The 22,953-nt window shown below is 68.2% G+C and overlaps 3 protein-coding genes across 9 annotated transcripts; 2 read left to right on the top strand and 1 right to left on the bottom strand.

The window, feature by feature from the left end:
* Positions 1–82: 82 nt before the first annotated feature.
* DNAI2 (dynein axonemal intermediate chain 2) lies at positions 83–7,333 on the top strand. 2 transcript variants are annotated; one of them, XM_013201714.3, is made up of 13 exons: positions 83–329; positions 1,166–1,327; positions 1,414–1,535; positions 2,325–2,467; positions 3,044–3,157; positions 4,541–4,680; positions 4,811–4,933; positions 5,361–5,584; positions 5,857–5,992; positions 6,301–6,462; positions 6,647–6,871; positions 7,018–7,113; positions 7,208–7,333. In XM_013201714.3, the coding sequence occupies exons 1-13, from the start codon at positions 147–149 to the stop codon at positions 7,211–7,213; spliced, it is 1,836 nt and encodes a 611-aa protein (XP_013057168.2). In that variant the 5' UTR covers positions 83–146; the 3' UTR covers positions 7,214–7,333. The 2 variants fall into 2 exon arrangements, with proteins under 2 accessions (XP_013057168.2, XP_013057169.2); XM_013201715.3 differs by having other exon boundaries at positions 84–329; positions 6,301–6,447.
* Positions 7,334–7,355: 22 nt separating this feature from the next.
* KIF19 (kinesin family member 19) lies at positions 7,356–15,210 on the top strand. Of its 6 annotated transcripts, XM_066979972.1 has the most exons (19): positions 7,356–7,472; positions 8,989–9,069; positions 10,205–10,499; positions 10,605–10,741; positions 10,902–11,027; positions 11,104–11,286; positions 11,395–11,541; positions 11,614–11,736; positions 12,006–12,153; positions 12,221–12,365; positions 12,466–12,652; positions 12,854–13,007; positions 13,286–13,387; positions 13,456–13,589; positions 13,703–13,802; positions 13,875–13,959; positions 14,027–14,268; positions 14,385–14,607; positions 14,726–15,210. In XM_066979972.1, the coding sequence occupies exons 2-19, from the start codon at positions 9,010–9,012 to the stop codon at positions 15,096–15,098; spliced, it is 2,964 nt and encodes a 987-aa protein (XP_066836073.1). In that variant the 5' UTR covers positions 7,356–7,472; positions 8,989–9,009; the 3' UTR covers positions 15,099–15,210. The 6 variants fall into 6 exon arrangements, with proteins under 6 accessions (XP_066836073.1, XP_066836075.1, XP_066836076.1 ...); XM_066979974.1 differs by lacking the exons at positions 7,356–7,472; positions 8,989–9,069 and adding an exon at positions 9,525–9,972 and having other exon boundaries at positions 10,205–10,315; positions 10,412–10,499; positions 10,846–11,027; ... (2 more) ...; positions 12,466–13,007; positions 14,726–14,985; XM_066979970.1 differs by lacking the exons at positions 7,356–7,472; positions 8,989–9,069 and adding an exon at positions 9,529–9,972 and having other exon boundaries at positions 10,205–10,315; positions 10,412–10,499; positions 10,846–11,027; ... (2 more) ...; positions 12,466–13,007; positions 14,726–14,985.
* Positions 15,211–15,224: 14 nt separating this feature from the next.
* On the bottom strand, positions 15,225–22,550 carry BTBD17 (BTB domain containing 17). Its single transcript, XM_066979976.1, has 3 exons — positions 18,709–22,550; positions 17,312–17,588; positions 15,225–16,756 (listed from the first exon to the last, which is right to left on the bottom strand). The coding sequence occupies exons 1-3, from the start codon at positions 19,127–19,129 to the stop codon at positions 15,676–15,678; spliced, it is 1,779 nt and encodes a 592-aa protein (XP_066836077.1). The 5' UTR covers positions 19,130–22,550; the 3' UTR covers positions 15,225–15,675.
* Positions 22,551–22,953: the final 403 nt, after the last annotated feature.

The raw sequence follows: 22,953 nt of genomic DNA on the forward strand, positions 1-22,953 counted from the left end.
CCCAAGATGGCGGCGGGCAGAGGCCACCCCCCCCCCGCCTTGCCCTTCCCAAGATGGCGGCGGCGGCAGCACGTGACCCCCGCGCTCCCGTTGCCAGGCGGCGGCGGACGCGGACCGGGCAAGGCCGGGCCGGGCCGGGCCGGGCCATGGAGATCGTCCACGTCTACACGAGGCGGCGCAGCGACTTCGGGCGGCCCTGCTGCTTCTCCGACCGGCCGGCCGAGGTGTGCGTGGACATCCAGCCCGACCCCAGCCTGGCCGAGGCCTTCGTGCCGCGCAGCCCCGTGGACGCCCCGGTGCAGCACGGCAGCGACATGTCGGAGCACGAGGTGCGCGGCCGGGCGGGGGGCGCCTCGCTCCTCCATCGCCTCGCTCCTCCATCGCCTTGTTCCTCCATCGCCTCGGTCCTCCATCGCCTCGTTCCTCTGTCGCTTTGTGCCTCCATTGCCTCGTTCCTTCATCGCCTCGTTCCTCCATCACTTTGTACCTCCGTCGCCTCGCTCCTCCGTCGCCTCGCTCCTCCATCACCTCGTTCCTCCATCACCTCGTTCCTCTGTCGCTTTGTGCCTCCATTGCCTCGTTCCTCCATTGCCTCGTTCCTCCATCGCCTCGCTCCTCCATCGCCTCGCTCCTCCATCACTTTGTACCTCCATCGCCTCGCTCCTCCATCGCCTCGCTCCTCCATCGCCTCGTTCCTCCATCACCTCGTTCCTCCATCGCTTTGTACCTCCATCGCCTCGTTCCTCCATTGCCTCTTTCCTCCATCGCCTCGCTCCTCCATCGCTTTATACCTCCATCGCCTCGTTCCTCTGTCGCTTTGTACCTTCATCGCCTCGCTCCTCCATCGCTTTATACCTCCATCGCCTCGTTCCCCTGTCGCTTTGTACCTTCATCGCCTCGCTCCTCCATCGCTTTATACCTCCATCATCTCATTCCTCCATCGCTTTGTTCCTCCATCACCTCGTTCCTCCATCACCTCATACCTCCATCATGTCATTCCTCCATCACCTCATTCCTCTATCGCCTCGGTCCTCTATCGCCTCGTTCCTCCATCGCCTCCTTCCTCCATCACTTGTTCCTCCATCACCTCGTTCCTCCATCACCTCGTTCCTCCATCCCTTCGTACCTCCGTCATCCCAGTCCCACACTCTGCCTTTCCCCACAGGTCAACACGGAGCGGGTGGAGGTGGAAACCCGCGGCGTGAACCACGTGGAGGGCGGCTGGCCCAAAGACATCAACCCCCAGGAGCTGGAGCAGACGGCCCGCTTTCGGAAGAAGGTGGAGAAGGAGGAGAACTACATCAACACCGTCGTGCACCTCGGCACCGTGAGGCCCTGCCCGTCCCCCAGCCCTCCGGGGCCGCCCGCTGCCCCCCGCGCGGCGGCACGGCCTCAGCGGCGCTGTGCCCGCAGCTGATGGAGCACTGCGTCAGGCAGAACAACGCCATTGACATCTACGAGGAGTACTTCGGCGAGGAGGAGGAGGCAGAGTTGGAGGACGAGTCCCCCTCCGCCAAAACCATCAATGTCATCAGGTAGTGCCGCTGGCTGCGCTGGGCCGTGGTGCTTGCCGGGCTCTGCAGCCCCACGGCGGGCGGCTGCGTGAGCTGAGCCCTCTGTTAAACTGCCCTGGAGGGAAGGGAGGGGAAACCAGCGGCATTAGGATCGGTTTGTGGATGGGGAGACCTGCTACAGCCCCACAGAGAATCATAGAATCCTTAAGGTTGGAAAAGACCCTCCAGATCATCTGGTCCAACCGCCCCCCTACTACCAATATCACCCACCAAACCACGTCCCTAAGCACCACGTCCAACCTTTCCTTGAAAACCCCAGGGACGGTGACACCACCACCTCCCTGGGCAACCCGTCCCAATTCCTGACTGCTCTTTCAGTACCTCCGTACGCTCTGTCTGTTCCTCCCCTCTCTGCCCTGCCCAGGCACTTTGGAGACAGATGCCACAGTCCAGGGATGGATGCAGCTCTGAGCATCCTCTAACAGCACTTTAGACAGGAACCTTTTTTTTTTTTTTTAGTGCCTCAAAGATTGTTTTTAAATGTCAGGGGCTGCTAGGTCATTTCTAGAAGTCAGATCCAGTAACGTAATTGGATTCTTAGAAATGTATAACTGGAAAGACTTTATTAAATCATCAACTCTTCTTCCCCCACCCAGCCCCCAGGAGAATCGTTTCCTGCACTCAACGCTCGAGAGCTGTAGCTTGTTTTAATTGTGATTCCCACAGCTTCCTTTGGGAGACAGCATTCCCAGGACATGTTGAAACTGTTAACAAACTAACATCTTTTTTCGATGTCCTGTTACCAAAAAGGGATCCAAACGTCACGAAGAGGACAGCCACACATCTCTCCTGGCACCCTGACAGATGCAAGAAGCTGGCAGTGGCTTATTCCAGCCTGGAGTTCCAGCAAAAGACAGAAGACATGAGCTTGGACTCGTACATCTGGGATCTGGGTAAGGGAATGAGAGAACTCACCGGTCGGTAATGGTGTTGCTGCGGAAGCACTTTGTGCCTTCAAAGCATCTCACGGATGTAACGAAGCCTCACGACACTCCAGAGGGGGAGGAACAGGGGTTCGGTTTCTGTTTTGCCCACAGATCAATGTAAAGAAGGGCAGAAATGGGACCTGAAAGCTGGCCAACAGGTGGAAAATAACCACTAAAATCCCACTACATGGCTTCATGAGCTCGAGCGCCCGCCACCACAACAGGCAGCTGAGCCACACGTCTCTTATGTGGTTCTTGTGTTCCTGTGGTTTGCTTGTGCTTGATTAAGAAAGGAAGAGGCAGCACAAGCCCAGGCTGAGAATTGTCCCGTTCTGCCAAAGCCTCTCTCAAACTTGTTGTGTTTAGGAGTGAAAAATGCAAAGAAGAGGGGGCTGTGTACCAGGGGTCTGTCCTCAGGCTGGCGGGCAAGGACAGGGCACTTCTCTTCCCTGGCGTGTGGCGCCGAGAGGCTGGTTTGGAGGTGGGGTGCTGTACCTCTGGGCTGTCTTTGTGCTCTGCTCTTTACTCATTCCCTCTCGGCAGAAAACCCCAACAAGCCGGAGCTGGTCCTCAAGCCGTCGTCCCCTCTCGTGAGCCTGGAATACAACCCCAAGGACGCGCACGTCCTGGTGGGAGGCTGCTACAACGGGCAGATGGGTGAGGAAGAAGGGTTGTGTGTGAGGCCGTGGTAACGAGGCTCCGGCTTCATTTTAATCCAGCAGGAGCCTGGCTCCAGCACCGCCACGTCACGAATGACATAATGGCAGTAATGCTGCAGCTGGGAATATCTTAAGGATGGCTTGAAGCCCTGGGGCTTGGTGTGCAGAGACAGGCGCGTGCTGACCCGAGCAGCATGTGGAATGGCGGGGAGGGCAGGGCAGAGTGCCCAGGGGGACACGATTTGTTGGGGGATTTACCCAGGAAGCTCCAGAGGGGCTGGTGCGTGACGCCTGGGGCTGCTGGCACACGCACGCACATCTGAAGGATGGCGTGGGACACCCCTGTCCCCAGGCCCACACCTCCCCAGGGGTGCTCAGGCACTCAGGGCAGCCAGAGCTCGGCAGGATCAGGCCTCCAAGCAGCACAGGCCCCGTGCTCCCGCACCACCCGCTGCCCCGTATCTTTGTGTGGCAAAAGCCCAGAAGAGCTGCCGTCACTTCGTTCACTGCGTTGTTCTTGTGCGGCTGTTTCATGTGCCTGGAAAAGAGCCCCTGTTTGCCAGCTTCATTTTATGGCTCTGTTATTTACTTGGCCACGCGAGCCCTTTGATTTAATTGCTCTCATTTTGATGTTTTCCTTGCCATTTGCAGCAGCGATCGGATCTGACAGGGCATGCATCACAGGGCTGTTACCGCGCGCTCCGCAGGTGATGGAGGGGAGGGGATTTCACCCCAGCCTCCCCAGGCGTGCGGCGCTGGCCCAGCGGAGCGCACGCCGTCACATCCCATTGCCTAATTAAAAATGAGCGAGGGGGAGCGCGCACGGCTCGCTGCCACCACGGCCCAGCCGCCCAGCCTTCGCTGCACCGAGGACAGCCCTGCACCCTGACCTGTCCTCTGCTGCCTGTCAGAGGCAGAGAGAGGGATGGATGTCTGCTGCCCTCCCTGGGGACCCGCCTTCGTTAGCCACTGCCCTTAGGGCACGCAGGAGGGGAGCGCAGCCAGGGTCAGGTCACGCGGGATGGTTCTGAGCAGCACCGAGCGTAAGAGCTGCTCTTTGGGGCGCTGCTTAGGCCACGTCTGGTCCTGCTGCAACCCCTTGTGCAGAGCGGGTGGGGGGAGCTGGGAGGATTAATCGCCTCTGGGGTTGTAGTGCATCTGCCGCAGAGATGATCACCGAAGAAACGCCGCGGCTGTTTAATACGTTGCTGCTGCCTAGCTTGGCATTTGCAGAAAGTGCAAATTGTGCTTCCCTTCGGGGTGGGCACCCCTGTGAGTGATCGCAGCAGCAGGGTCCCAGCCTGGGGGGGCACTTGTTTGGTTCCAGGGAGCCAGGCAAAGGCAGCTGGTGCAGATCTTGACAGCTCCTTTTCTTTCGCAGCCTACTGGGACACCAGGAAAGGGGGGCTGCCCGTGGAGGTGTCCGCCGTGGAGGCCAGCCACAGGGACCCCGTGTACGGCGCGATCTGGCTGCAGTCCAAAACGGGCACCGAGTGCTTCTCGGCCTCCACCGACGGGCAGGTACGGGGCAGGGGCAGGGAAAGGGCCGGGCACTCACGCACACAGCACCAGCCTGGCTCCCACAGCACCCACGGCCGAGCAGGATCAGCCCCTGCCCCGCAGCATCTCTCCCGGTGCCTGTCCCCTGCAGGTGCTGTGGTGGGACATCCGCAAGCTCTCCGAGCCCACCGAGACGCTGGTCTTGGACATCACCCGCCAGGGGCTGCTGGAGAACGCTCTGGGCGCCATCACGCTGGAGTTTGAGCCCACCATGGTGAGATCCCCTGGCCTGCCACTGGCATCATCCTCCCTGTACACAAATAATGTCCTAACGCGGCAGGAGCGTGAGCCAACCCGACCCGAGCAGGGCGGGCAGCGCCAGGTCACCCCCAGGGGCAGGGCTCCAGGGGAGCAGCACAAGAGTCTGATGCCCAGAGGGAGCACGGTGCTGCAGCTTGCAGCAGGTTCTCACCCCCCTTTGGGAGTCAGCGTGCTCCCAAAGCACGGGGAGCTTGCTGGCAGCTGGTCTCTAAATCCCCCGGATCACGATGGGTCCCAGGGCTCCGTTCTCTCCGTCGCTGTCTGCAGCTGGCTCCCCTGCTCGGGCAGCAGAGCCCTTCACTGCCCGGCTGTCCCCTGACGAGCGGGGTCCCCGGGTCCCCAGCCTGCTGATGGCTGCTCTCTCCTGTTCCCACCCTCAGCCCACCAAGTTCATGGTGGGCACAGAGCAGGGCATCGTCATCGCCTGCAACCGCAAGGCCAAGACACCCCCCGAAAAAATCGCCGGCACCTACAGCGGCCATCACGGGCCCGTCTACGCCCTGACCAGGAACCCTTTGTACCCCAAAATCTTCCTGACGGTTGGCGACTGGACTGCTCGGATCTGGTCAGAGGAGGCCAAGGAGTCATCAATTATGTGGACCAAGTAGGTGGCAGTGTGCGTGCTTGTCCTGTAAAAAAAATCCTCCTGCTTTGTGGAAGAGCGTGTCTGGGGCAGGTGACCAGCAGGGTCTGTGCCCAGGTGGAGGTGGTGGGACTGAGCCAGAGGTGCTAACGTGGCTGCGGGTGCTGGAACAGAGACAGCCCCGGCTAAAATCATGTGCTGGAGGCTGTGTGTAACAGCAGAAGTGCTGGGACCGGGGCAGTCGGGGCCGTGAGCCCGTCCCGTGGCACCCAGCAGCACGGGGTCCCCGTCAGGTACCACCTCTCCTACCTGACGGCCGGCTGCTGGAGCACCGTGAGGCCGGCCGTCTTCTTCACGACCAAGATGGACGGCACCCTGGACGTCTGGGACTTCCTCTTCAAGCAGAACGACCCCTCGCTCAGCCTGAAGGTCGGTCCCCACGGATCCTCTTCCCTCCTTGGGGGGGGGGGGAGCAGGGGCTGCCCCGGTCAGCGCCGGCACCGCCGTGGGGCACGGAGTGGGCATCGCCCGCGGGTGGGGTGAGGAGATGGGGGGCACGCAGGGCTCTGGGTGTGCTCTGTCAAGCAGCAGCTGGCCCCCATGAGCCTTGGAGCCCAAAATTTTGCACACAGGCTCCTGTGACTGGGAAGCACGTGGGTCCGCCTCGGCCAGCCCTTCCTGCCTCGAGGCACCGGGTAAGGGCTAAGCGCTGACATCCGCCCGTCCTCCCTCCCCAGATCTGCGACGAGCCCCTCTCCAGCCTGCGCTTGCAGGACAACGGGTGCATCGTGGGCTGCGGCTCGAAACTGGGCACCGTCACCCTGCTGGAAATCTCCTCCGGGCTCTGCACCCTGCAGAGGAACGAGAAGAACCTGGCCAACGCCGTACGCGCGCCGCGGGTAGCGAGCCGCCGTGCCGGCTGGAGCGGCTGGATGCACGCACAGCGGAGCCCTCAGTGCTGCCAGTGTGCGGCTGCCTGCTCGGCCGGTGCTGCCCTTGAGCCCTGCCCTGCTCGCACAGCACCGGGGCCGGCCGTGTCCCCATGGGGTCCCCTGCGCCCCTCAGCCCCTCTTTCTGCCCCAGATGTTCGAGAGGGAGACGAAGAGGGAGAAAATCCTGGAGGCCCGGCACCGGGAGATGCGGCTGAAGGAGCGCACCAGGTCGGAAGGTCAGGATGCGGAGGCAGAGGAAATTCTGGAGGAGAGTCCCCAAGAGGCACTCGACCGAGCCCAGAAGGAGTTCTTTGAGGTTATTGAAGCGGAGCTGCAGAGGAGGGCACGGGCAGAGGCCCAGCACCTACACGGCAAGGTACTGGGAGCAGCACGGCCCGGCAGCTGCAGCGGGCTCTGAAATCCCTGGGGGATCCCCCCCCGGCCCTGCCTGGCTGCCCGGTGCCACAGGACGGGGAGTGGTGGGGTTGGGCAGGGGAGATGTGGTCAGCCTCTGCCTTCCAGGTTAAAAAGCACGCGGAAGAGGAGGCAGTGGTGCAGGGGGAGGAGAGCAAGCTGCCCAAGTATGAGGAAGAAGATGAGGAAAACGTTGCTCCCAAGGTGAGCTCCCTGCAGCTTCACGCCAGGCAGGGCCCCTGGGGGTCTCTGCCTCCGTGGGGCAGCTCCCGGACCCCCCCGCCTGCTCTCCCCACAGGAATAGCAGCGGAGCCAGGACCGGTGGATCGCACAGAAACCGTGGAGCTGTTCACAGATGCTCCTTGGCCCTTTGCCCTCCCGATTTTCTTTTTTTCCTGGAGCGTGAATAAACAGCAGCTTCCCACGTCACGCTTCCTGTTTTGTCACGGCGGCGTTGAGCAGAGGGTGGGAAGGCGGCGTCCTTTCTCCCTTCCACCTCCCCTCCTCTGGCCAGGCGACGGAGCAAAGCCCACCGTGATGGAGCAGCAGCGGGGTGCCCTGTGGTGCGTCCCCAGCCCGAGGAGCAGCGGGGTCCCGGTGCAGACGAAGCCCCTCTCGCCCCGCCAGCTGCTTCACCCCCCTGCGGTGCCGGGGGCCGGGGTTATCAGCGCTGGGTAAACACAGCCCGGCTGTTATCACGGAGCCGCCGAGCTGGCGGCTTATCCACCAGTCAATTATTAATGAGCTGCCCGCTGTGCTCGCCCCACGGCACGGCTGGTGGCAGGGGATGGGGCTGCCGGGGGGGGGGAAGCACCCCCGCAACGGGGCTGGGGGTGAGCCCTGCGGCAGGACCCTTCCGAAGCACCGCTCCGGGCATGGGGGGCAGGCGCGGGCTGTCAGAGCCACCCTGCATGTGTGGGGGGACGGGGTTTGTGGTCCCCAGACCCCAGCTGAGCACCGCTGCTGCCTCGTTGTGCAGCGTCCCAGCCCCCGAGCAGCTCCTTGGGGTCTCCCCGCGTGGAGGGAGCCTGGCACCAGCTCAGCCGAGCACCTCGTTAAGGGCCAGCGCTAATTGTACCGGCGGCGAGAGGTGGAAAGGTGCTTCCACAGGGCATGCACCGGCCGTGACCTGTACAGGACGGTGAATTGTCACCCAGCTCTTGCTGCTGGGCCACCGGTGCAGCCAGGAGAGGGCGCGGAGCGGGACCGTGTCCCCAAGGGTGGCCGCGCTGCCGTGGTGCTTACGGCACAGCCCCAGGGGACCGACCAGGGCAGGGGGACAGCCGGGGGGCTGGGGAAGGAGCTGAGGCGGGCTGGGCAGCGGGGGACATCGAGGGACAGGGCTGCAGAGCGGGGACCAGTGTGTACCCCACGCACCCCACACCGGGCTTCACTTGTTTTGGGCTCCCCTTGGCCCCCACGCCCCGGCGAGGACACGACGGCACCAGGGGACAGCCAGGACCGGGGGCTGATGGTGGGGGCTGGTGGAGGGGGGCGGCACGCTGTCCCCAAGGGCAGCAGCACCGGGACACCAGGATTTGGGGGTCCCACGGGGCTGGGGCAGGGCAACACCAGCACGGAGGCGGCTCCGGGACACGTCCGTGGAGGGGGACGGGGTGGCCGACCCCAGCACTGCGGGGTGCTTTGGTGGGGCCCTTGGGGTCCCCGGGTGCATCAGGCACGGCGCCTGCTCCCACGGCCCCCACGCTCCCGGTGTCGCCCGTCCCCGCGCCACGTCAACGGGGGGGGCCGGTGCCAGCAGGAGGCCTTGCTGCCCCTTTAAGGCCGGTGCCAGCGGTGTTCGCTTTCTTCCCAGGAAAACGAACCTCTAATTGCAGCATGGGGGGGGGGGTCCCGGGGGCTGCATAAGCTGCCTGCCGTGCCAGCCCCCAGCCAGACTGCGCCGCGCAGTCCTGCAGGCGATGGCCCGCGTGCAGGTCCCTGTCCCCGTGTCCCCGTGTCCCCATGTCCCCGTGTCCCCCCCCTGTCCCCATGTCCCCATGTCCCCGTGTCCCCTATACCCGTGTCCCCGTGTCCCCGTGTCCCCCTGTCCCCGCGCTCACCGCCCGCGTCTCGCAGGTGGCTCTTCGCATCCATCCCATGAGTGCAGCCGAGCTGCAGGAGGGGGCCAAGCCCATCACCCACCGCGTGGACGAGCAGGTACGGCGGGACCCCGTGCAGGATACGGGGGGGGTCTGTGGGTGCCCGGGGTGCGGTGGGACCCCCAAAACACGGCACGCCCCGGGAGGTACCCCGCTGCGCCCGGTGCCACGTGTGATGCCAACGCAGGGCAGGCTGGGGGGCACCGGCTGCCCCTGCAGGGACCCTGCAGTGACAAAGCAGCAAGATAAAACCTCTGGGGGGGGCTCTGGGCCAGGAGACCCCCTTCCTGCAGGGCCATGGGACCCCCACGGGACCCCCTGTCCCCAGCCCGGGGTGGTAGTGGGGTCTCGGTGGCTGTGCAAGGGGGGGCTCGGTGGAAGCAGGGCAGCTTTTTTTTTTTTTTTTTTGAGGTTTGTGTTACCAGAAAGGTCAAAATCTGCATTGCAACGGGAGGCAGAGGGATGCTGGCAGCTGTGGTGGGGGAGGCGTTGGGCCCCCCCCGCCCTGGCATCACCTGCAAGCTGGGGGGGCTGGGGACAGTGCGGGGGGGGGGGGGGGCAAAAAAGGGACAAACAGGGTCCCTGTGGCGTGCCAGCATCAAGAACCGGCTCGAGGTGCGCGGGCAGCGGGCACCTTGGGCGCTGCGCTCACAGAGGTGCCTTTGTGCCCCCTGGCACCGCGCACAAAGCTGGCTTTGAGCCCCGGCCCGGGGACAAAGGGACATTGAGGAGCACAAAGGGCCCTGCGCCGGCAGCACCGGGACCGGCCCTGCACCTTCTGCTCCCCGGCACCGAGGGCGCAGCAGCAAAACAAGGGGATGGCACCGAGTCCTAGCAGGGCTCAGACCCGTTGGGGAGCGCGTCCCCGCACCGGGGTGCCCCCAGGGCTCCGTGCCCCGCTCCCCAGCCTGGCAGGCACACGGGGAGCCCCTCAAAGCGTGTTTGTGGCGGGCAATGTGGGGTGCACGGCCTGGAGAGCCGGGATGGGGGGCTGCAGCCCTGCACCCTGCGCCCTGCACCCAGGGCAGCCAGCAGCAGAGCCGGGCTCAGCGCGGGCCGTGGCCCCGGGGCAGATGCGGGCGGCGTCAGGGCAGGGTGCTTGGTGCAGGGGCTGCGTTGCCCAGCCCTCCGACAGCCCCCAGGCGATGTCGTTTGGGCTCTGAAACACGAATCCCGCTCGGGTCCCCCGCCAGGTCGTGGTGCTGCGAGACCCCACGCGAGCCCCTGATGACGTCCCGCGCGCCAGCCACCCCCGGGAGCAGCGCTACATCTTCGACGCAGCCTTCGACGCCTCGGCCACCCAGGTGCGTCCCTCGGGGCTGGCAGGGCACGGGGACGTGAGGCTGGGGGCACGGTGTGGGGCAGCAGGACGTGCCCCGGGGCCGCTCGCCCTCCCACAGGAGACCGTGTACCGTGCCACCACCCGCGGCCTCGTTGCGGGCGTCCTCTCCGGCTCCAACGCCACCGTCTTCGCCTACGGCCCCACCGGTGAGGGGCATGGGGATGGGGGGGCCCGGGAGCGAGCCAGCCCCACAGCAGGGGCTGCAGGGCGGGGGGGGGCGGCCCCTGGTGAGCTGTGTCCCCCCTCACTAGGCTGCGGGAAGACCCACACCATGCTGGGCTCTGACGGCGAGCCTGGCGTCTGTGCCCGCGCCCTGGGAGACCTCTTCCAGGCCATCGAGGACGCCGGCGGGGACACGGAGTACGAGGTCTCCATGTCCTACCTCGAGGTGCGGGGGGGGAGCGGGGACGTCCCCTCTCCAACAAGGGCAGGGGACAGCGAGCGGCACAGCCCCAAGCTGGGGGCTTCACCCCCCGGCGTGCCGCGGCGCAGGACCCTGTGTGTCCCCCCGCCACGCAGGACGTGCCCAGCTCCCACCGCCCCCCCAGATCTACAACGAGACGCTGCGGGACCTGCTGAACCCCTCGCTGGGCTACCTGGAGCTGCGGGAGGACGCCCGGGGCACCGTCCAGGTGGCCGGCCTCACCGAGGTCTCGGCCACCAGCGCCGAGGAGGTGAGGCAGGGGGTGCCCGCGGGTCCCGGGGGGGCGGCGATCCCCCCCTTTGCCCAGTGCTGCCCGTCTGCCCCAGGTCGTGCGGCTGCTGGCAAGGGGGAACCGGCGGCGGAGGCAGGAGCCCACGGCCGCCAACGGCACGTCGTCGCGCTCCCACGCCGTGCTGCAGGTCACCGTGCGGCAGCGGCACCGCGGCACGGCGCTGCGCCGCGGGCGGCTCCTCATGATCGACCTGGCCGGCTCCGAGCGGGCAGCACAGGTACGACCCCCCCATGGGGGATGCAAGGCTGGGAAGCCCCCGGCCTTGTTTTTTTGTTTTTTTTTTTTTGCCAGGCTTTTCCCTCTGCCTTCTTTCCCCCTGGCCCAGACGCAGAACCGCGGGCAGAGGATGAAGGAGGGAGCCCACATCAACAGGTCGCTGCTGGCCCTGGGCAACTGCATCGAGGCGCTGAGCAGCACGAGGGGCAGCAAGTACATCAACTACCGCGACAGCAAGCTGACCCGCCTGCTCAAGGTGCGGCGGGGGCCTGGGGGGGGCCTGGGCTGCTGCCCCCCAACCCCTCTCAGCTCTGCTCTCCGCGGCCAGGACTCGCTGGGGGGCAAGAGCCGCACGGTGATGATCGCCCACATCAGCCCCGCCAGCACCGCCTTCGAGGAGTCCCGCAGCACGCTCGCCTACGCCGACCGTGCCAAGAGCATCCGCACCAAGGTAGGATCGGGGGGGCACAGGCACTGTGCCCCCAGCCCTTGCCAGCCCTCTCCTGACCTGTCCCCAAGCAGCCCTGGCCCCGCTGCCCCCAGCAGGGATGGCACAAGGAGCTTGTCCCTGCTCCACAGCCTCCCACTGCTCGGGGACCCTGCGTGGGGACCCTGTTTGGGGACCCCACTGGGTGACCAGCTCAGGGACCCCACCTGGGGACCCTGCGTGGGGAGGAGCTGTGCAGGGGCCGTGGGGTGCTCACGCCATCCCCGTCCCAGGTGAGACACAACCTGCTCAGCGCCTCGTGCTGCGTGGCACAGTGTGGTGGCACCATGGCCAACCTGCGCAGGGACATCCTGCACCCCGACAGGCAGCAGGACTCCGAGCCGGCGCCAGGCAAGCGCCGGGACATCCGCTACATCCAGGGTACCCCCAGCCCCTGCCGTGCTCCCCCAGACCCACAAAGCTCGGTGCTGACGCCCCGTGTCCCCAGCCCAGGTCCGGCTGGGCCGCCTGCGGGAGGAGCTGCTCGGTGCCTGCCGCGAGCAGGCGGCCCTGCGCCAGCGCCTGCTGCAGCTGGAGGGCACGGTGCTGCGCGCACGGCTGGAGGCATCCCGGCACCTCCTCGCCCTCTCCCGGTACGGGGGTGCAGAGCCCCTCTGAGGTTGGGGACCCCAGAGAGCCAGGATCCCCCGAGAGCCGGGCAGCGGTGCTGAGACCACCCCGTGCTCCCTGCAGCTGGGAGCAGAGGGCACGGCGGTGGGGCAAGGAGGGGCAGAGGGAGCCGGATGGTCCCGGCGAGACCCAGAGGAACTGGGACATGGGGGACGAGAAGTCAGGTGCACCAGGACCACCCGACGTGGCCGTGGCATGTGAGAGCTTCGTGGCACTGGCGGAGGAGCAGGGCAGGCTCCGGGAGCAGAAGGTTTGGGAGCCCCGTGGATGAAACCCACATCAGCAGGGAGCTGGGCTGGGGCTCACCCTGCGGGCATCCCCCGGCAGCTCTGCCCGCACCCGTGCACCGTGGTGGCCCCATGGCACGGGTGGCGGCCCCCTGGCAGGGGTGGTGGCCCCATGGCAGGGCTGCTGGCCCTGCAGGGGTGGTGACCCCGCTGCGTGCCCGCAGGCAGAGCTGGCACGGTGCTTCCAGCGGAGCCAGCAGCACGCACGAGGGCTGCAGGAGCCCGCGGAGCTGCGCCCCCGCTCCCTGCTCGGGGGCAGCCACCGGCCCCGCGCCCTTTGCGCCCGCATCGTCCAGCAGCAGCGGCAGCTCATCGCCGGTGCGTCCCTCCTGGGGCTTACCCTGTCACGACAGATGGGCCACGTCGCGATATGCTCCTGTCGGGGCACAGCGTGGCCGTGTTGCAGCATGAGGGGCCCCCTCCAGGGTTCCCATGGGGGTGGGCGCTCCGTGCCTGTGCCGTGATAAGGGGTCTGGTGCTTGCTGGGGCTCCTGCAGTGTCACGGGGCTGTCACGAAGCGAGGTCCCCCCCGGGTCGCGACACAGCCCCAGCGCTGCCCCCCCTCGCTGCCCCTCACCCCGTGCCCTCGCCAGCAGACCGCCGGCTGTCGGTGCCGCGGGCGCTGCAGGAGCTGTACCAGACCCACCTGGAGGAGCTGCCGGGGGGTCCCCGACCGCATGGACACCGCCCCCCCCGAGGTAGGACAGGGGGGCCCCGGCCCCGCGCTGTCCCCAGGCTGGGTGCTCACCCGCTGTCCCCCACCCAGGGCACGTCCCTGCCCCAAATCCCACGGGCATCCAGAGCAGAGAGCCTGCTGGACGCAGAGCAGGACAGAGGGAGGGCGCAGGACCCCAGGCACCCCACGGCACCGTGGCCACCTCTGCACCCCAAGGGGGACAGGTACGGCCGTGGGACCAGGCTGGGGTGTGAATCCTCTGCCTCTGCGTGCACCAGGGCTGTGCGTGCCCCACAGCCACTGCGGCTGAGGGTAAGGGGTGTCCCCGCTCCGGCAGCGCCCCGAGCCCCGTGTTCAAGACGAGCCCACGGGCAGGGTGGAAGGGGAGCGCGGTGGTGCCGATCCCACTGCCCAGCCGCGGCACGGTGGCCCTAGAGGTGAGCACAGCCCTGCCCACAGCACCGAAGCCCCAAGGTGGGGGTGTTTATGGGTGCTGTGTGCCCCAGCAGCGCACGCCGCAGGCCAGCACAAACACCCAGCACGACACCTCCCTGGGCAGTGGGACCGGCTCAGAGGTGGCTGTGGGACGCAGGGGTGAGTGGGGTGGGCAGTGGGGCCGGGGGGGCGGCTGTGCCCCCCTGATGGTGCTGCTGTGCCGCAGAGAGCAGGGAGACGTCGAGCAGCACCAAGAGACTCTCAGCCAAGGCCACCCAGCGTTGGTCCCACACCCCGGGTGGGGACAGCCCGGGGGGGACAGCCGCCTGCCTGGGGGCCACCCATCCCAGCCCCTCCCTGGGCACCCGGCTGTGGGCACGCAAGAAGCTGGAGACGAGGGAAGGGTCGCTGGATGCCAAAAGGAGGAAGGGGAGGAGGTCGCGGTCCTTCGAGGCCACCGGCCACAGGGTAGGTGCAGGCACAGGGTGGCCGTGCCGCCAGCCGCAGCACCGTGCCCCGAGGGTGCAGGGCAGGCTGGGGGGGCCACCACAAGCTCCCTCTGTCACCCCCAAACCCATACCCAGCTGTCAGCACCCTGTGCATGCGCCCCTTGTGCTCAGCCTGGTTCCTCCCCACACCGCTGTGTCCACGGTCCCTGCTCCGTCCCACAGCTCGTGGCCCCCCCAGGCTCCCAAATGCTGCAGAGCCTCTCCAAGCCCACGGTGCCGGTGGGGACACGGGCAGCTGGCACCCAGGGGCCCCCCAAAACTCTGCCCAGAGCCAGGCCCCCGCAGAACCAGCAGCCAGGTGAGCCACCACCCCCTCCTGCGCCCACCACGCAGCCCCCCCCCCCCTCAGCACGGGGACAGCACCACGGGTTCGGGGCAGCCCCGGGGCTGCAGCTGAAGCATCATCCTTCCCCCAGGTGCTGGGGACCCGTCCCTGCCCGTCCCCAACAGCACCAGGAAGGGCCAGCACCCGCGGCTCGGCTGCGTCGTGGCGAGCGGCACCGGGGCCTCCGGCAAGGGTGCACGGAGCTGCCGGTGCTGAGCCAAGCGGCCGGCCCCGAGCCAAGGCAGGGGGCTGAGAGCTGCCAGCACCAGCCCCTGGCACAGCCCCTGCTGGGGCCGGCCACGCCGCTCTCCCCGTGCCAAACCTCTACTGAAGCAGGGCCCCGAGCCCCGTGGGGGCATGCGGTGGTCCCATCCCGGCATGGGAGGCAGCCGGCTGCCCGGCACTGCTGTGGACCAGCAGAAGAGGACATGAGGCTGGGTTTTGGTCCTGCTGGGTGGCATTAAATGAGACGTGCTGAGCCTGGGAGTGGTGTGACAGCCGACATGTCCCTGTGGCCGCCCGTCCCCAGGGGTGGAGGACACCCCAAAGACGCCCCCGCAATCCCCGTGCTTGTTTTCTGCTTTTATTAGGAAGGGGTAAGGGATGCCCGGGCAGGGGCGAGGCGGCTGCTGGCTGCGAGTGGGGGCTGCACCCCACAAGTGTCCTCTGCCAGGGGAGGCAGCTGGGACCCCCCCCTGCCCTGCCACGCTCCGAGCTGCGGCCGCGGGGGCTGCGGGGTGGCACTACGGGGGCTGTCCCTCTCCCCACCCTGGTGCCCCTTGGGTTTGTGAGCCCAGCACAGGCTGAGCCCCCGGCTGCGTGTTTCCAGAGCTCCCCATCCCCAGCTCCCCGCAGGCACCCAGGGACAGCGATGGGGATGTGGGGTTGCAGTGGGACGGCCGGGCAGGGGTGGGCAGCGGGGGGCACAGCCCCAGGGCACCCCCGGCACGGGGACCTCTGTCTAGCTACAAAAGGGGACGGCTGGAGAGGCAGAGCCCCGCGCACCCAGTCCGGCGGCAGCGGGACGAGGGCTCGTCCCCGCTACTTCTTGGCCTTGATGAGGGAGTGGTAGACGGGCTTGATGATGATGTGCAGGTGCAGGGAGTTGTCGATGAGGTACTCGGAGGTGCGCTTCTGCAGGTCGGCGTGGGCGAGGAAGTCGGCCGCCTCGTCCGAGCTCTGGTGGAAGCTGTAGGCGTGCTTGACCAAGACGCGGCCCTGCTGCCGCACGCCCACCAGCACCGTCTTCTGGAAGCTGACGCCGGCGAAGTCGGGGCTGCTCATGGCCGGGGTGACGACGAGGCGGGGGCGGCCGTCCTCGATGCGCGCCGCCTGGACGGCGCCCGACACCGAGTCCGAGTAGACGGGGCGCAGGCTGACGGGCAGCCAGCGCGGCGAGAAGAGCGCGTTCCAGGTCAGCCTCTTGCCGGCGTCGTGGCTGCTGGGCCCCAGCTGGGTCTGGAAGCTGGTGCTGCGGTCGTCCCGCGCCGGGTTGTTGATGACCCACTGGGAGCCCCAGCTGGGCGCGAGGTAGTTGCGGGGCAGGAACATGCTGCAGTTGACGTCGAAGTACTTGGCGAAGTGCAGGGGGGAGGCGGCATGGAACTGGAAGGCCTGGAAGAGCAGGTCCCGCACCGCGCCGTGGTGCCGCGCCAGCACCGCCGACTGCGCCTGCAGCCGGAACAGCTGGCTGGGCGCGATCATGGGGTAGCGGATGGCGCGCAGCACCCGCTCGGCCACCGCGTCCTCGGGCTGCCGCCGGCTCAGCCAGCTCTCCACGGCGGTGTAGAGCTCCAGCTCGCTGTGCAGCACCAGGTCGGAGCGCTCCAGCAGCAGCAGCAGCAGCTCCACGCTGACCGAAGCCCACTCGGCGCTGCCCAGCACGGCCGACAGGTTCCAGGCCAGGAACTGGAGGCAGCTCTCCTGCAGCGCCGTGTCCCCGACGCGCACGGCGTAGTGGTACCAGCCCACCACGTGGCCCTGGCTCGACTCGCTGGCCAGGTGGCTCTTCATGTAGTCGGCCACGCCGCGCTGCAGCCCCCACACCCGGTACTTGCTGGCCAGCTGGTGCATGGGGATGGCCTGGTGCAGCAGGATGGAGACCCCCCCGCAGTACAGGTACCTGGGGCGGAGCGTGGCGCGGTGACACCGCTGTCCCCCGAGCCCCTTCCCACCCCGCTGCGCAGCCTCGGGCTCCAGCAGGTCCCCGGGGGAGCAACCTCCCTCCTTGGCTGCACCCTGCAGCATCCCCACCCTGCAGGGTCCCCACAGTCCCCAGTGGCGTTGTCCCCACTTGGCTGCACCCCTCCTGCTGTCCCCATGCCGTGAGGTCCCTGTGGTTCCCAAGGGAGCGTCCCCCCCTCCTCAGCTCATCCCCCTGGGCATCCCCGTCCCACAAAGTCCCCGATGTCCCCAGAGGAACATCTCCCTCCTCAGATCATCCCCCTGGGCATCCCCATCCCACAAAGTCCCCGCTGTCCCCAGGGGAACATCTCCCTCCTTGGCATCCCCCTGGGCATTCCCATCCCACAAAGCCCCCACTGTCCCCAGGGGAACATCTCCCTCTTTGGAATCCCCCTGGGCATCCCCATCCCACCAAGTCCCCGTTGTCCCCAGGGGAACATCTCCCTCCTTGGCATCCCCCTGGGCATCCCCATCCCGCGGGGTCCCCGCACACCTGATGAACTTCTCGAAGAGCGCGGCGGTCTCGGGGGGCTCGTGCAGGGTGACGACGCTCTGGTTGCGGAGGAGGCCCTCAAAGACCTCGCTCTGGAGGCCGAGCAGCAGCTGGTGGGTGTGGAAGACCTTGGCCTCGTCGGAGGCAGCCGTGCGCACCCGCAGCACCGAGTCGCTGCTGTTGCCGTTCTGCAGCAGCTCCTGCAGCCGCTGCAGCAGCGTCAGCGAGTGGTTGATGGTGGCAGCCGTGGCGTCGCCGCCGAGGTCGGCTCTCTGGGCTGCGGGGAGATGGGACAGTCACAGCGCCGCGCCCCGGGCACGGGGAGCTGGGGCAGAGCCGAGCGGGACGTGGGGGAGTTGAGCCCGGCTGCGGGGCGACGCGTGGATAACGGGGGGGCTGGGGAAGCCTCGCTTTGTGCACGTCCTCCCTCCGCTCCTCCCCGTGCCAAAAGGCTGGCTGGTGCCAAGGGGAGGTGTGGGGAGGGCAAGGGGACGTGGGGACAGTCGTGTCTTCTGGAGCCAACAAGCTGCCTTTCCGCAGCAGCAGGGCTGGGACCACCGTGTCCCAGGCTGGGCCATGCTGGGAAATGGCCCCGTGCCGGGCAGGGCTGGCTCCCAGCCCGGGCTGCCGGCCCCCGTCCTGTCCCCGGCGCGAGCAGAGCCTGCCCTGGGCACTGCCCCAGACCCCCAGCATCCCGGGCGGGCTGGCACGGGGGGGCACACGAGGGCTGATGGCTTTGGAGGGCTCCCCGCGGGCCAGGCAGGCTGGGGGTGCCGACGGCCCGGCACTGCTGTGGGGGGGTGCTGCTGGGCAGGCAGACGCGGTGCTGTGCCCGCTCCTGGCACGGTCACTGCCTCCCCGCTGGTGCTGCGAGCCCCCAGCAGCAGGGAGAGGGGCTGGGAGGGAATGCACAGCAGCGGGCTTGGAGCTCCGGCGGGTACGGGGAGCCTTTCTCCCGCTCCTCTCCCTCCCGCACGCCTTGCACGTCTCCCATCTTCCCCCTCGGAGCATCTTCCCCTCGGGGAATTCGGCTCCGTCTCTCAAATCTGCTTCTTGCCGGCCGGCGATCCCGCAGATTTCCCATCCCAGCGCCGGCTTAAGCCTGGCTGAATGGGGATCAGGGAGACGATCGCAGCCCCTGACCTCTGCCCACAGCACCGAGCCTGCCCTGGGCAGCGGGGAGCCCAGCCCTTGCCCCCAGGCACCACGGGGCACGTCCAGGAGCCACATCCAGCCCTCCCCGTGACACCACGGCTGCCGGAGAGCCATGCCCAACCTCCCGCAACCGTCACCAGGCACCCGCACCATGTCCAACCCCACCCCGGCACACGGCAAGGACAGCGGGGCTGGGACCCCGGGACCCCTCCACGCCTTCCCCCCACCGTGACCACCCTTACCGGCTTGCACGGTGAGGAGGAGGAGGAGGAAGGCAGTGGCAGCGTAGCCCCAGCGGCGGGCGGCCGCGGGCCGTGCGCCCGTCAGCCTCACCATGGCTTCGCAAGTGCATCTGCCGGCGGCTCGGCACGGCGCGGGCGCGCGGTGCCCGCCGGGGCTTATGTAGGCCACGAGCCCTCCCAGCCCTCCCAGCCCGCGCCGCCACATCGATTGGTGGAAACTGGGACCCGCCGTTACCACGGGAACGGCTCCCAGCCCCAATCCATCCCACCCTGGCCCCCGGTCCAGCATCCCCAGGGCGTTGTGCCGGGGTACCCCGGTGAGCCCCGGGCACCGTGCGGGGCCGGCACCGCTCGCCCCCGGCACCGCGGCACGGCGATGGCCCCGCGCGCGGCCACGGCCCTTTGTGCGGGGTCTTTGCATTCAGGGCACAGCGCAGAGCGGCCTCCCCGCTCCCCCTGCTCATGGGTATTCATGCGGCCCTCGCCCTCCCATCACCATGGCATCCGGGCCGCCGGCAGGAACTGCCTGCCCTTTTCCCAGCCTTTGCAGCCAAGGCGCTGCGTGTGCTGCGCGGCTGCCCGGGGACGGCCTCCGCTGGCCCCTCGCCCGCCCCCGTGGCTCTTGCGGGGCTTCGCAGTGGGGCTGGAGGGGGGGCATTTGTCCCCCGCAGCCCTTGTGCCATGTGCGGGTAACGGCGATGGGGATATGGGGGCGGGATGGGGGCCGTCGCCCTTCTCCCTGCAGCAGCTGGGCACCGTGGGAGGTGGGCACCCCTCTGCGTGGGAACGTCTGGTGCAGCCTGAGCAAACCCCACTTTTGTTTGTGGCCCCAGTGACCCCCCCTGGGGTGGGGAGCGGGGTCTGGAGCCCCCACATGGGACACAGCAGGGGACAGACCCCACAGACATGGGCACGGCATCCCCTGTGAACCCCCGTGGGGCTCCCCATGGAGGCAGAGGGGGGCTGCCACGCCGGGCACAGGCAGGAGCCTCCCCTGCCCCATAGCTCAGCTCCTTCACGCTGCTCCCCGAGACCTCTACGCTAGGTCCCCCCCCGGTGCAGCAGGACCCCTGCGGGACGTTAACGCCTTCGTTAGGCGGGGGCACTGAGGGTCACCCCCCCCCCCCCTCCCGGGGACACTGCCGCGCGATGCTGTGACCTTCAGCGTGTGACAGCGGCGTGCCCCGCTCGGGCTGCAGCCGCACATTAGCCAGCTCCCGGTCACCGAGCGGCTCCGAGATGATGGGATTAGCACCGGCACCCGCGTTATGGCAGCGCCGGCACTAAGCCGCTGGGCGAGGCGCAAACCCGGCGAGGCGCCCGCGCCGTTCACGCTCGTGCCAGCGCCGGCGGCGGACACCCAGCAGCAGGAGGGATGCTGTCGGAGGGACAGGGGGGTGCTAGGGGGGCCATGGGGGTGTGTGGTGGGGCAGGACGGCCGTGGAGGGGAAGGGGGGCTCCATCCAAGCAGGGGGGGGCTCAGCCCATCTGCCCCTCTGCGTTGGGCTGCCGGGTCCTGGCACCGTGCCGCCGCGGCTGGGGGCGTTCCCGTGCCGGCGAGGGGACTCGAGGACAGGGGCCGGATCCAGAGCGTCTGGAGGAGGATGGGTACGCGGGGGTGAGGAGCGCCATCCCCCAGCACAGCCTGGCCGTGCTGTGGTCCAAGGGGGATGAGCGAGGAGCAGGGGCTTAGCCGGGGGCTCCAGATGTTGGGTGCGGGCAGATGCGGCCGCAGCTCCGGGGGGGTGCCCATCTGGCCCCGCTCGGAGGAGGTGGGGAGGGAAGACGCTGCCCAGCTCCTCGTGGGGGCTGGTGGGGACAGGGAGAGCTCCAGGAGGTGGACAGGGGAGTGCAGAGCACCCAGCCCCTCGGCTGTGCCCAGCCAGCAGCTCTGCAGCCTATGGGGCAGGGGACCCAAAGCGCACAGTGCAGAGAGAGCGAACACCCTGGGAGAGCGCTCCTGTCCTCCCACGGGGCTTGGACCGGCGGGGGGCTCGGGGCCCCCCGCGGCGGCACGGCGGGTTAATGGCTCACCACATCCACCGCCGCCTCATTTAACCAGCGCCTGCACAGCAACAGCCTGCCGGGAGCGTGCGCCCAGCGGCCGCCGGCACCGTGCCAGCCCGGGCTCCGTCCCACGGGGCCGGGGACCCTCCACGTCCCCCCCCCAGGGGGCTGTCCCCCATCAGCTGGCCACGGGGCAGGGTGCTGGGGGGGTCAGGGACATGGGGTGCCAAGGGGCTGGTGCTGGGGGTGCTGCCTTCGGCCCCCCCCAAACCCCGGGGAGCTGCAGAAAGCAGCGGCGCCGGCCCCGTTAATTGCGGGGAGGGTTGGCTCACCATAGCGACCCGTGCCAGGCGGCTCCTGCAAGCCCCACGGGGGTGCTCACGGGGGGGGGGGGGGTGCTGGGGAGGGTGGGAGTCAGCCCCCACGTCCCCGCGCTGCTGGGGAAACTGAGGCACGGGCAGGCTTTTCCCTCCAGCCTGCCCCCTGTGCGCCGAGGCAGACGTGGATGCAGGCGGACGGGGCACAGGCACACTCGCGCACACGCTCACGTTGCGCCCAGACAAACCTGGCCCCGGCGCAGGGGTGAGGCCGTGTCCGTCTGTCCCGGAGGTAAGGCCCCGGGGACCCGCGCTGGGGAGGGGACAGCAAAGTGTCAGCCGCGGGCTGCCCTGAGCCCCCCCGGGTCCCCTCCACCCTCCGGGGGGGGGGGGGAAGTCGAGTGGGTGAGCAAAGCCCTGTGCGCCCCCGTGGTGACACGGCCCTTGGGGTACCCTGGGGACCCCAGGCCGCCATCCCCTCAGTGCTGGCATGGGGCCGAGCTCTGTCACCCTCGCTCGGGGCTGGCTCAGCCTCCCCATGGCCCCCAGCCCTGTCCCCGGGGATGTCCCCCCCCCCCCCGCATCCCCCCACCCATTGGGAGGCTGCGCCGTGCCGCGGGCACCGGCCCTGGGGACACAGCCACCGGTGGGGACAGGCACCCCCCTGACGGTGCCGCCGCACACCCGGCGGGTGGCAGAGGGGCCACCGAGGTGAGAGCCCCCCTCGGGTGGGGGCCACCCCCCCCGCAGAACAAATGGGGTCAGGGCTGGGGAAGGGTTAACGCGATCGTGCCGCAGCTGCCACCAATCGATGCCCACGTCCCCCGGGGATACAAAGGACCCGGGCCTGCTGATCACCCAGATCTAATTTGCAGTTAATTGACATCTCTCCCCTCTCCCACCCCGCCAGCTGGGGGCAGGGGGGGGGCCGCCCGGCTCGGTGCTTCCATCCCCTGGGACAAGGGGCCAAACCCCCCCCCCCCAGCTCACAGGGAGGGACACACGGGGACCCCCCTGCCCTGGGGGGGGCTGGGGACAGTCCCGGGGCAGGGGCGCGGATCCTCCGCTGGCCTCGGGGCTCGGCTGAGCTGGGCCTGAGGGGGGGGCAGCGGGGCTGGGACCCCCCCCCCAAACCCCCGGCAGGGGGCAGTGGGACAGGGGCGGGGGGCAGCGGGGGTTGTGTTGGGACAGGGATGGGATTGGGATTGGGATTGGGATTGGGATTGGGATTGGGATTGGGATTGGGATTGGGATTGGGATTGGGATTGGGATTGGGATCCTCCCCCCCCCGCGCCTCACTCAGGGGATGCTAATTTGGGGGGATTCTGACCAATCAGAAATCAGCGCTCGGGTTCCCCCCCCCCCCAACACACACTCGGAGGGCGCCTCTCTGATTGGCTGCAGCCTGCCCCCCCCAGCCAATAGGAGCGCAGGGCGTGGGGCAGGGATTTGTGAATGGGCCGGGGCGCGGGGCCGCATCCTGCGCGGGGGCACAACCGGGCACCAGGGCCCCCCAGGGCCCCCCAATACCCCCCAGTCCCCTCCAATCCCCCCCAGGGCCCCCCAGGACCCCCCAGTCCCCTCCACCTCCCAGCCGCCGGCCCCACGCCGTGGCCGCCAGCCCCAGCCCCAGCCCCTCAGCAGCTGCCAAGGACACCTTGGTTTCAGCCAATTTTTGTCAAGTCCATAAAAAAGGGGTCAGGGGGGCAAATAACGAGGGGGCGCCCTCCGCCGTGGGGGTGGGGACAGGGGGCAGTCACCCCCGTGTCCCTGCGGGGATCCCGGGTCCCCACGTCCCGCGGTGGGCAGCTCCAAAACGCCCCATTGGACATGGGGTGAGCCGAGCCCCCCCGTGATCCCCCCCCGGGCTGAGCCCCTGCCGCGGTGCCCTCGTCCCCCCGATGCCCCCCGTGTCCCCTCG

The sequence above is a fragment of the Anser cygnoides genome, chromosome 19 (genome assembly GCF_040182565.1).
Source record: "Anser cygnoides isolate HZ-2024a breed goose chromosome 19, Taihu_goose_T2T_genome, whole genome shotgun sequence".
NCBI classification, from domain to species: domain Eukaryota; kingdom Metazoa; phylum Chordata; class Aves; order Anseriformes; family Anatidae; genus Anser; species Anser cygnoides.